This window comes from Macaca nemestrina, chromosome 2 (assembly GCF_043159975.1).
Source record: "Macaca nemestrina isolate mMacNem1 chromosome 2, mMacNem.hap1, whole genome shotgun sequence".
Lineage (NCBI taxonomy): Eukaryota > Metazoa > Chordata > Mammalia > Primates > Cercopithecidae > Macaca > Macaca nemestrina.
Genome location: NC_092126.1, coordinates 41,168,418 through 41,181,124, shown reverse-complemented (window position 1 = coordinate 41,181,124; position 12,707 = coordinate 41,168,418). Strand labels below are relative to the sequence as shown.

Genomic DNA, 12,707 nt, shown 5'->3' with positions numbered 1-12,707 from the left:
ATCCACCCGTCTCAGCCTCCCAAAGTGCTGGGATTACAGGCATGAACCACCACACGCCCAGCCAAAAAGATATTAAAGAAGACATTAGCACTCATAAAAGCAATCCAATGGGCCAGAAAAGCTAAGGATTTTAGAATAAAAACTAGGTAAATATTTGTACCTAAAATAAATCCCTCTTTTTAAAAATTAGCACCACACAAATTTGTGAATTTTTCTACTCTTAAGGATTATCCCCTACGAAACCAGAGGGTATCCTTCAACAATAAGAACAAAAAGAATGCACAGCAATATAATAAGCCAGCCAGGCATGGTGGCATGCACCTGTAGTCCCAGCTACTGGAGAGGCTAAGGTGGGAGGATCGCTTGAGCCTAGGGGTTAGAGGCTCTGGTGATCATGCCACTACACTCCAGCCTGGATGACAGAGTGAGACCCTGTCTCAAAACAGATATCTATATATATATGCTATATATAACATATATTTACTATATATACTATATATTATATATAATATAATATAGATAGATACTATATATACACATATATATACACACACACACACACATATATATATACACAATGTAATTATATGTACTCCAGCCTGGGTGACAGAATGAGACCCTGTCTCAAATCATATATATATATTTTATATAGATAGATATTATATATCTATATTATAGATAGATAAGACAGTATAATTATAGGTACTCCAGCCTGTGTGACAGATATAGATAGATAAACAGACAGATAGATACAGATAGATAGATAGAGATATATATAGATATACGTATCTGTTTTGAGACAGGATCTCACTCTGTTGCCCAAGCTGGAGTACATATAAATAATATGTATATTTATATACATATTATATGTAGTATATATACATTATATAATATATACATATAATATATAAATATTATACATACATATAATATAAATAAAATAAGCCAAACAGCATAATATAAACTTCAATAAGGCATCCTTTGTAAATCAGAATGTATTTAGGGGTGTTATTCAAATTTTGCTCTACAATTTTCAGAGACTCCAGAAAGTTCAGTAATGTAGGCATTCAAACCTAAAATAATTGCTCTGTTTTCTGTTATAAGGAATTCCAAATACTACTAAATCACACTAAGATACAACATCTTAATTATAATACCTTTTCATGGAGAAGTATAAAAGGCAATACCACCAATTATAAGAAAGATTAGAAATCATGATCACATTAAAACATTTTCTCTTCTCTAAACTTATGAACAATCATCCAGGCATTCAACAATTATTGAAGGACTACCTAAAATATAGCAATTTTTCATTCTCCAATAATTAAAAGTACACCTGATAGGAGAGAATTATAAACAAAGATAAAAGTAAGTACTGAAGCAATTATCTAGCAAATTTGAAGCATTCTAATTCTACTTATATAACTATATATCAAAATTATGTTTCTTCTTAAAGTTACAAATCAATATAAAATTCTGTTACTCTCTTTGCCTTTCTCCGACTAAATAAGAAAAATGCTGCTTTAATACAAAGTTAATAATATTTCAATTTTCTTGTTCATGCTATCCATTATTTTAAGCAAAACACTAAAAATATCTTTTTATAAATGGTTGATAATTATAAAATGTTTTTAAAATTACTCCTTGGAGTGTGCATGATGGTTTAGCCCTGTAATTCCAGCACTTTGGGAGGCTAAGACAGGAGAATCATTTGAAGCCAGGAACTCGAGACCAGCCTGGTCAACACAGTGAAACCAAAAAAAAATTAGCTGGGCGTGGTGGCATGTGCCTGTAGTCCCAGCTACTCAGGAGGCTGAGGCGAGAGGATCGCTTGATTCCAGGAGTTTGAGACTGCAGTCAGCCATGACCATGCCACCGCACTCTAGCCTGGCCAACAGAGCAAGACGCTGTTCCAAAAGCAAAACAACAACAACAACAAAACAAACAAAAGACATTATTCTTTGGAACATTAAAAGTATATTCAGCTTATAAAAAGCTGCAATACTTCAAATTTTGTACAATTTTAAAAGGCAGAGATTAACTTTAAAAACTGCTTTCTATGCAAGGATTAAAGTGACCATTATCTTATACACAGCCTTAACCAAAATATGAGAGAGTCATACAATTTTCAGCACTGGAAAACAAAGAACAATAAAATCACCTGGTCTAGCCTCTTTCCTTCATTATGGGGAAATCAGTAACACACATCCCTCCAAGTGCCATCTCCACTGCCAGTCCTGGGTTCTTATTACCTATCCAACTTTCTAACAAAGCTGTAGAGGGTGCCAATAATGCACATGGAATAAAGAAAACTTTTCAAATGATCTTACCGCAAACAGTAATTCCCATCAACAAATCCCATCTAATGTTTAAGAAAAATGTCCAAAATCAACTCTGCCTCCTGCTTTTGGGCTTCTCTCCTATCTCCTATTCCAGCAGTTTCACTAGTCTTATGACCTCTGTCACTTTATACATTCCATTCCAATCTCACCACTTTAAAATTTAATTGAAATTGCTCTTCTGGCTCAAAAACTGGAGAGCACACGTAGAAAACACTCTTAATAGCCACAAATGCAACAGGTTGATAGACTGACATCTGTTTTTTGGCCCTTCATATCAGGGAAAATCATTAAAAACCACTAGTCAACTCATCAAATGCACATAAAAATATGCCCACTAGTGAGTCTTTAGGGAAACATGAAATAAAATAGAGATTTAGGCTAGATGTCTGAAAGGAAGTAAATACGAATAATTATTCTAAAACCTCAACAGGCACTAAAGCACAGAGATCAATGTTTACTTAAACAGACTTTAAGATACTTTGGACCATCAGCTGATTTTTCATGTTGAGAATATCCCTATACAAAAGTAAACTTACTTCCTCCATAACTGGTGATTCTCTGGATGGGAATACCAGCCTGAGCAAATGTAATTCACTAATTCAACAAATACGTAAATGCCCACCAAATGTTCTGAAAGCACTCCAAAGTCACATACAGATGGTGCCCGGCTTACAATGATTTGACTCAATGATCTTCTGACTTTAAGATGGTGCAGAAGAGATACGTGTTTGGTAGAAACCATACTTTGAGTACCCATACAACCATTCATTTTCAGTACAGTACAAAAAGTTACATGAGACAGCCAACACTTCATTGTAACATAGGCTTTGTGTTAGATGATTTTGTCCAGCTGTGGGCTAAGGTAAGTATTCTGAACACACTCAAGGTAGGCAAGACTAAGATATGATGTTTGATAGGTTAGGTGGACTAAATGCATTTTCGACTTACAGTATTTTAAACTTGCAATGTGTTTACTGGGATATAACCCCATCACAAGTCAAGAAGCATCTGTACATGTTTTTGTTTTTGTTTTGAGACAGGGTCTTGTTCTGTTGCCCAGGCTGGAGTGCAGTCGATGGTGTACTAAATGCTCACTGTGGCCTCAACCTCCCAGGCCCAAAGGATCCTCCCATCTTAGCCTCCCAAGTAGCTGGGACTACAGGTACACACCACCACACCCGGCTCATTTTTGTATTTTTTGTAGATATGAGGTTTCACCATGTTACCCAGGCTGGTCTTGAATTCGTGGGCTCAAATAATCCACCTGACTTGGCCTCCCAAGATGCTGAGATTACAGTCACCGCACACGGTCGTACATGTCTTTTAAAATTTTCTATGGGTTTGTATGATTTACAGCAGCTATGCTCTATTTGTTTTCTCAAGGGGAGATGTACCTTCACAACAAAAGTTTTCTTATGATAAATGTCCAGCTTTCAGTTTTTTTCAACATTTATTTGAGCCTGCTATCAAGAGACACTGTACTAGACGCTGTCAGAAATTTGAAGAAAATCCTTCTTTTTTTGTTTTTTGAGATAGGGTCTCACTCTAGTCATCCAGGCTGGAGTGCAGTGGTGCGATCTTGATTCACTGCAGCCTCGACCTCCTGGGCTCAAACAATCCCCCCACCTCAGCCTCCTTAGTAGCTGGGACCATAGGCATGTGCCACAACACCCAGCTAATTTTGTAATTTTTTGTAAAGATGAGGTTTCACCATGTTGCCCCGGCTGGTCTCGAACTCCTGAGCTCAAGCGATCCTCCCAATTCAGCCTCCCAAAGTGCTGGGATTACAGGCATGAGCCACCATGCCCAGCCTGAAGAAAATGTTTCTGTCCTTAAAGAATTTGAGAGTTCAGAAATAAATCCACGTATCTGTGGCCAAGTGATTTTTGACAAGGGGGCCAACTCTATCTGGTGGGGAAAGAATAGTCTCTTCAACAGATGTTATGGGGAAAACTAGATTTTCATACACAAGAGAATTAAGTTGAACCTCACCTATCTCACACCATATACAAAAGTTATCTCAATGATCTAAATATAAAAGCTAAAACCACAAAACTCTTAGAAGAAAACATAGAGGTAAATCCTCATGACCTTGGATTTGGCAATGGATTCTTAGATAGGACACCAAAAGGATAGCAGCAAAAGAAAAAACAGATAAACTGGACTTCATCAAAAGTTAAAACTGACTGGGTGTGGTGGCTCACACCTGCAATCCCAACAATTTGGGAGGCCAAGGTGGGAGGACTGCTTGAGTCCAGGAGTTCAAGACCAGCCTGGGCAACACAGGGAGACCCCATATCTACAAAAAAATTTAAAAACTAGCCAGGCATGGTGGTGCATGCCTGTAGTCCCAGTTACTCGGGAGGCTGAGGTGGGAGGATCACTTAAGCCTGAAAGGTCAAGGCTGCAGGTGAGCTGTGATTGCACCACTGTACTCCACTCTTGGCAACAGAATAGACCCTGTCTCAAAAAAAACAAAAACAAACTAAAATTTCTGTGCATCAAAGGACATTATCTAGAAAGTGAAAAGACAAGGATGAGAGAAAATATTTGGAAATCATATATCTGATAGATGTTTCACATTCTGAATATATAAAGAACTCTACTGCTCAAAAACACAAAAGACAACCCCATTTAAAAATGGGCAGAGGGGCCAGGCACAGTGGCTCACACCTGTAATCCCAGCAATTTGGGAGGCTGAGGCGGATGGATTACCCGAGGTCAGGAGTTCAAGACCAGCCTAGCCAACATCGTGAAACCCCGTTTCTACTAAAAATACAAAAAATTAGCCAGGCGTGGTGGCAGGCACCTGTAATCCCAGCTAGCTACTCGGGAGGCTGAGGCAGGAGAATCACTTGAACCCGGGAGGCGGAGGTTGCAGTAAGCCAAGATTGTGCCATTGCACTCCAGCCTGGGCAACAAGAGCAAAACTCCATCTCCAGGAGAAAAAAAAAAGGCAAAGGACTTCAACAGACATTATTCTAAAGAAGACATACAAATAGTCAATAAGCATATGAAAAGATGCTAAACAACATTAACCACAAGAGAAATGCAAATCAAAACCACAATGAAATACAACTTCACATCTACTAGGATAGCTATACTAAAGATAAACAGAAAATAATGAGTGTTGGCAAGGATGTGGAAAAACTGGAATCCTTGTACATTGCTAGTGGGACTGTAAAATGGTGAAGCTGTCATACAAAATGATATGACAGTTCCTCAAAACCTAAACAGAGAATTACTATACGACCTAGCAATTCTGCTGCTAGGTATACACCCAAAAGTTTTGAAATCAGTCACTCATACACCTGTATACGATTGTTCATTGTAGCATTTTCCAATAGCCAAAAGATGAAAACAACCCAAGTTGTCCGTCAACGTAAGAATAAATAAAATGTGGTATATACACTTGATCTTAGCCAAAAGGCTGAGAAGTGATAAAATGCATACATATACAGAGGATATTCCTTTTTATTCAGCCAAAATAAGGAGTGATATTCTGACATACGCTATAACATGGATGAACTATGAAAATTTTATGCTAAGTGAAACAGTCAGACAAAAAATGACAAATACGATTCCACTTACATAAAATACTCAGAATAGGGACATTCATAGAAGCAGAAAGCAGATTAGATGTTCCCTGGGAAAAGGGGAAGGGATAAGGAGAAGTCTCAGTTTCTTTTGCGTTGCTATAAAGGAATACCCGAGGTTGCGTAATTTATAAAGAAAAAAGGTTTATTTAGCTCATGATTCTCATGTCTGGAGAAGCTCAAGATTGGGCATCTGCATTTGGTGAGGGCCTCAAGTTGCTTCTACTCATGGCAGAAGGCAAAGGGGAGCTGGCAGTGTAGAGAGTACGTGACCAGAGAGAAAGCAAGAGAGATGGGGGTGGGGTGGGGTAGGATGGGGGGGTTGGGGGGAAGGTACAGGCTCTTTTTATCAAACAGTTATAGTGAGAACTGACAGAGCAACAACCCATTCACCTCCAAAGGAGGGCATTATTCATGTATTCATGAGGGATCTGCCCTCATGACCCAAACACCTCCCATTAGGCCCCACTTCCCAATACTGCCACACTGGGGATCAAATTTCAACATGAGATTCGGTAAGGACAAATATCCAAACCATAGCAGGGAGTTATTGCTTAATGGTTACTGTGTTTCTGTTTAAGGTATTGAAAAGTTTGGCAAACAGTGACAATGATCGCACAATACTGTGAATGTACTTAATGCCCCTGAATTGTACACTAAAAAATTGTTAAAATGGCAAATCTACGTTATATATATTTTACCACTTCAAAAAGTTATTTATATAAAAAAGAAGCGTATACTTTAAATGGGTGAATTACATGGTATGTGAGTTATAGTTCAGTAAAGTTGTTAATTAAAAAAAAGAAAGAAAAGCAGGTGTCCTAGCCGTAGTGTCTCTTGGGATGCAATTACACCTGAAACCAAAAGATAACATCTGTCTTTGTCCCCAGTTTCCACTTCACTCAGAAATATCTGTCACATAGATCTCCAAGTTACAAATTCGATTTAATAAACACATGGCATATTCTAAGTTCATCCCGCATACCAACAGTTATTGGGTACTTATGTACCAGGCTCTGGGCAGGACACTAACCTCAGAGTGGGGGAGTCTGGAGAGACCAAGAGATGATTATAGTACAACAATGGGAGTGTCCTTATAAAGGGAAGCAGCATAGGACAGAATGGGAAGGGTCCTAGCTCTGCCAAAGAAGGCTTTGGTTTAAAACTTTGGGGAAAAGTGGCCAGGCGTGATGGCTCACACCTGTAATCCCAGCACTTTGGGAGGTCAGATCACTTGAGGTCAATAGTTCGAGACCAGCCTGGACAAAATGGTGAAATCCTGTCTCTGCAAAAATAGAAAAATTTGCCGGGCATGGTGGCGCACATCTGTAAATCCCAGCTACGCCAGAGGCTGAGGCACAAGAATCTCTTGAACTCGGGACATGGAGGTTGCAGTGAGCCGAGATCGTGCCACTGCACTCCAGCCTGGGCGACAGATGGAGACTGTCTGAAAAATAAAAAAATAAAACTTGGGAGCAAGAAATTAATCCACTGTTGTTTTCAAACTCTTATGCATGTACTTAATTTTCAAGATTCTATGACCAAACTGGAAAATGATAAATACAAAAAAATCCATCTATTTTTGCAAATGTTATTAAAATGTAAATAAAAAAGATGAAAAACCATATTCCACTTATTTTCACTGATGGAGATGATGCCAAGCACTTGAAACTTCAAAGAAAGCTTTTTCAGTATCTCCTACTTACCCATCAATCTTTTAAAATCCCTTCCCCAGCAACCCAACACCTAAGTTTCAGAGCATGACTTAAACACCAACATGTTCATCTAATCCTACCTGAATTTTGCTTTAACTTAGGTTTATCCTTATTGGGGACTGAAATGATTTGCTCAAGATAAACTGAAGTCAGTGTAAAAATTACTCAGATGATAGTAGTTACTAGGATGCTCATAGTTCCCTTTTCAACAAAAGCCCCAGGTATGACCAGCCAATAATGCAAGTCACACTTAAGTGTTGACATCTTCACACCCGGCCCGGCCCCGTATGAAGTGAGGGGGGTCTCCAGTAAAGTCAGTCAGGAAGCTCCTCGAGCCAAGTATTCCCAAATGCTACTTACTGGAGGTACAAAAATGAGAATAACTTTTCTGAAGTTATTCATTTCACAATCTATACCAGAAGCCTTGTGGTATAGATTGTAGATTCTATCTTGTTTTAGAACGAATCTTGTGGGATTCATTCTACACAAATGATCATGCTCAAAATCCCAGATGCAACGGTGCTCAGTTAATTACTTTTTGCAATAACTAAAAACTGGAAACCACTTGGGCGCTCACAATCAGGGAGAAACTACCTTTAGTAAATCACATTCCAGTCAAAGCCATGCCAGGAGTCAGGGATAGATGAGGCAGTCAACCTGGCACACAGGAATGTACAGTCTAGTGTGGCCAATAAAAAGGACGCAGAAAAACATTTAAAGATACGGGTAAATGCATGTGATGTATTATTAAGACAATGAGGCCGAAGGTTGAGGCTGCAGGAGTGAGCCGAGATCGCGCCACTGCATCATTCCAGCCTGGGCGACAGAGCGAGATCCTGTCTCAAAGGAGAGGGAGCAAGCCAGAGCGAGCGAGCGTGTTTCAGCACTTTCTGATGCAGGTTCTGCAAAAATAAGCCCCGCTCATATTACAAGGAAAAACCGTCTGGAAGAAAATACATCTTCATGTTAACCCAGCTTGTCTCTGGGGAACACGGGCACGGCTGCTTTGCTTGCTTCCTTGTTGCTTTCTGTTCTTTTTTTCGACAGTGACAAATATTATATTTAGAGTTCGCGAACAGGCCGGAGGCGGGTGCGGCAGGTCGCGGGGCAGGGCCTGGCCAGGCAGGGACGGCCAGGCAGGGACGCCCCCGCACCGCGCCGGTCTGGCCCCGCGCCCCGCCGCACCTCTACCTTTACCCGCGGTGAGCGGGAGCCGGGTCCCGCCCCAAGGCCTGGGATCACCGGCGGGCCGGCTGGAAGCGTCCGGAACTCACCCAACGCCTCACCCGCCTGGGTCTCACCAACCGCGCAGACACCTCCCGCCGCCGCCGCCGCCCAGAGATGGCCGCCGCCTGCGCAGCAGGGCCGAGGGCGTGGGGATGCCGGGGGCTGCGCGCAGGGGCTTCCAGGGTGCGGAGCTGACGGGCCCGAGGCGTCCAGGCGGGCGCAGGCGCGACCCCGACCCCACCCGGGCTGCTACCTCACCTGTGCGCTGTGGGCCGTGGGAGGCTCTGGGGTAGGTTTCACCAAACAACCGGTTGGTTCCGACTCGGCTACGTAGGCCGCGTGGCCTTGCTTCCCTCGCAGAGAAACAGGCGCAGCCGGCGCGGAGGTTGAAAGCTCTGCGGGCGCGAGTACCAAACGCGCCGACTGTTTGTCGCGCCTCAGGTCCCCTGGGGCGCCCTGTGCAGGAGGCCACCCCTCCCGCCGCCACGGACCCAACCCCGGTCCTCTGCCTTAGCCGAAGGCCGCACCCTCCGCACACAGGCCTTCCTCAGCCCCAACCCAGGACATCACCAGGTCCCGCAGTGCGTCCAGTCTTCCCGCCCGCAAGTGTGGGTAGGAGCCGGCCGCTGGCCCCGCGCTGGGCACAACCTGGTGGGCTAAACCAGCCCTGTGCCTGCTCTGCAGCTATGGGGAAGGGAAACCTGGTCATGGCAGCTATGGCATTCGCTCCTTAAAACCTCTTTATGGAGTCTCATTCCTTTTTTAAAGACCCAAACTACTTAAGGTGGGCATGAAGCCCCCATGTGTGATCTAGCCCCTGTCTGCTTGGCTTCATTTAGGTCCTTAAAGGATGCAGGTTTCTTCTCACCTAGGGCATCTGCAAATGCTCTTCCCTCTGCCTGAACACTCCTCACCTCTTCCCTGTTGTGAGTGTTCTTCATATATCATTTCTTAGGTTATACTATCCTGGCCTATGAGACTTTGCAGCATTGCTGGGTGTGGTGGCTCATACCTGTAATCATGGCATTTTGGGAGGCAGAGTGGCGGATCGCTTGAGTCCAGGAGTTCAAGACCAGCCCGGGCAACATGGCAAAAAAAAAAAAAAAAAAAAAAAAAAAAAAAAAGAAAGAAAAAGAAAAAGAGAGCGAGAGAATGAGAAAAAAGGAAAGAAAATAATTAGCAGCTCAGGCCTGTAATCCCAGCTACTTGGGATGCTGAGGTGGGAGAATTGCTTGGGCCCCAAAGGGAGGTAGAGGCTGTAGTGAGCTGTGATTGCACCATTACACTCCAGCCTGGGCAACAGAGCGAGACCCTGTTTCATTTAAAACACACACACACACACACACACACACACACACACACACACACACACAAACCAGCCGGGCTCAGTGGCTCACACCTGTAATCCCAGCACTTTGGCACTTTGGGAGGCTGAGGCAGGCATGGCAAAACCCCATCTCTACTAAAAATACAAAACTTAGTGGGGTGTGGTGGTGCATGCCTGTAGTCCCAGCTACTTGGGAGACTGAGGCAGGAGAATTGCTTCAACCTGGGAGGTGGAGATTGCAGTGAACTGAGATTGCGCCACTGCACTACAGCCTGGGTGAAGAGCAAGACTGTCTCAAAAAAAAAAAAAAAACCAAAAAAACAAAACAAACAAACAAAAAAAACAGCTGGGCACGGGGGCTCACACCTGTAATCCCAGCACTCTGGGAGGCCAGGGTGTGCGGATTGCCTGAGGTCAGGAGTTTGAGACCAGCCTGGCCAATGTAGTGAAACCCTATCTCTACTAAAAATACAAAAATTAGCCGGGCGTGGTGGCATGCTTCTGTAATCCCAGCTACTCAGGAGGCTGAGGCAGGAGAATGACTTGACCTCAGGAGGCAGAGGTTGCAGTGAGCTGAGATCACCTCACTGTACTGCAGCCTGAGCCACAGAGTGATACTTCATCTCAAAACAAAAACAAAAACAAAAAAAACACAAAGATTGCAGCACCAGGGATTCTTCTTCCTAGCCCCTTTCAGTGTGTGCAATAATTTGTGTAATTTTTGTTGAATGTGTAACTTAACAGTAGACTGAGATCCATGAAGGCAGAGACCACGGCCGCTTGGCTTTCATTCTTGTATGTCTCACATCTGCACCGCGCAGGCCCATATTAGCTCTGGTAAATATTTATTAAATGAATGAATGAATGAAGAGCAGGCCTGGGTAGTGTCTTAGGTGGCCTTGATTTTCAATTTAGGGAGGACACAATATTGCCTACAGAGAGTGAGAAAAGTTGTTGAGTGGGCCATGTGAGGAGCAGTGAGTGGTCCCTGTGGAGAGTGGGCCCAGTCATAGAATAGAGACAAGTGGGCCGGGCGCGGTGGCTCAAGCCTGTAATCCCAGCACTTTGGGAGGCCGAGACGGGTGGATCACGAGGTCAGGAGATCGAGACCATCCTGGATAACACAGTGAAACCCCGTCTCTACTAAGAAATACAAAAAAAAAACTAGCCGGGCGAGGTGGCGGGCGCCTGTAGTCCCAGCTACTCGGGAGGCTGAGGCTGGAGAATGGCGTGAACCCAGGAGGCGGAGCTTGCAGTGAGCTGAGATCTGGCCACTGCACTCCAGCCTGGGCTACAGAGCGAGACTCCGTCTCAAAAAAAAAAAAAAAAAAAAAAAAAGAATAGAGACAAGTGAAGGGATTTTGGAGGGTTTTGAGGGCCCAGCGTATTTGGGGGCTGCTATGGCTTGAATGCTGGTATCTCCCCGAAATTCATATGTTGAAACCTAACCCCCAACACATTCAGATTAAAAGGATGAGTCCTTTGTGGGGGAAATTGGTGCCCTTGTGAAAGAGGCTTGAGGGAGCCTGTTTGACCTTTCTGCCATGTGAGGATGCACTGAGAAGACACCATGTTTGAAGCATAGAACAAGCCCTCAGCGGACTATGACTCTGCTGGAGCCTTGATCTTGGATGTCCCAGCCTCCAGAACTGTGAGCAATACAATTCTGCTGTTTATAAATTACCCAGTCTAAGTTTTTTTTTTTTTTTTTTTTTTTTTTTGAGACGGAGTCTTGCTCTGTCGCCCAGGCTGGAGTGCCGTGGTCGGATCTCGGCTCACTGCAAGCTCCGCCTCCCAGGTTCACGCCATTCTCCCGCCTCAGCCTCCCGAGTAGCTGGGACTACAGGAGCCCGCCACTTCGCCCGGCTAGTTTTTTGTATTTTTTAGTAGAGACGGGGTTTCACCGTGTTAGCCAGGATGGTCTCGATCTCCTGACCTCGTGATCCCCCCGTCTCAGCCTCCCAAAGTGCTGGGATTACAGGCTTGAGCCACCGCGCCCGGCCCAGTTTTTTTTTTTTTTTTTTTTGAGACAAGGTTTTACTCCAGGTTGGAGTGCAGTGGCATGATCACAGCTCACTACAGCCATGATCCACATCCTGGGCTCAAGCGATCCCGCTACCTCAGCCTGTCAAGGAGCTGGGACTATAGGTGCATGTCACCACACCTGGCTAATATTTTAAAAATTTTTTATAGAGGCCGGGCACGGTGGCTCAAGCCTGTAATCCCAGCACTTTGGGAGGCCGAGGCGGGCGGATCACGAGGTCAGGAGATCGAGACCATCCTGGCTAACACGGTGAAACCCCGTCTCTACTAAAAAAAAAATACAAAAAACTAGCCGGGCGAGGTGGCGGGCACCTGTAGTCCCAGCTACGTGGGAGGCTGAGGCAGGAGAATGGCGTAAACCGGGAGGCGGAGCTTGCAGTGAGCTGAGATCCGGCCACTGCACTCCAGCCTGGGCGACAAAGCGAGACTCTGTCTCAAAAAAAAAAATGTTTTTTAT

At 43.8% G+C, this 12,707-nt stretch overlaps 1 protein-coding gene across 9 annotated transcripts in view; it reads right to left on the bottom strand.

Moving 5' to 3' along the window:
- Positions 1 to 9,415, bottom strand: part of LOC105469946 (Fas apoptotic inhibitory molecule) — a 29,810-nt gene extending 20,395 nt beyond the window's left edge. Inside the window, exon 1 of one of the 9 annotated variants that reach the window (XM_011721589.3) lies at positions 9,139 to 9,415. Coding sequence is in view for 4 of the 9 variants with exons in the window: in XM_071091002.1 (XP_070947103.1) it covers positions 6,972 to 7,051 (80 nt within the window). In the remaining 5 variants the exon portion in view is untranslated. Of the gene's footprint in view, positions 1 to 6,971; positions 8,172 to 8,927; positions 9,076 to 9,138 lie in introns of those variants that run through there. The other 8 variants (XM_011721592.3, XM_071091004.1, XM_071091003.1 and 5 more) reach the window with 8 other exon arrangements.
- Between the last annotated feature and the right edge of the window lie 3,292 nt (positions 9,416 to 12,707).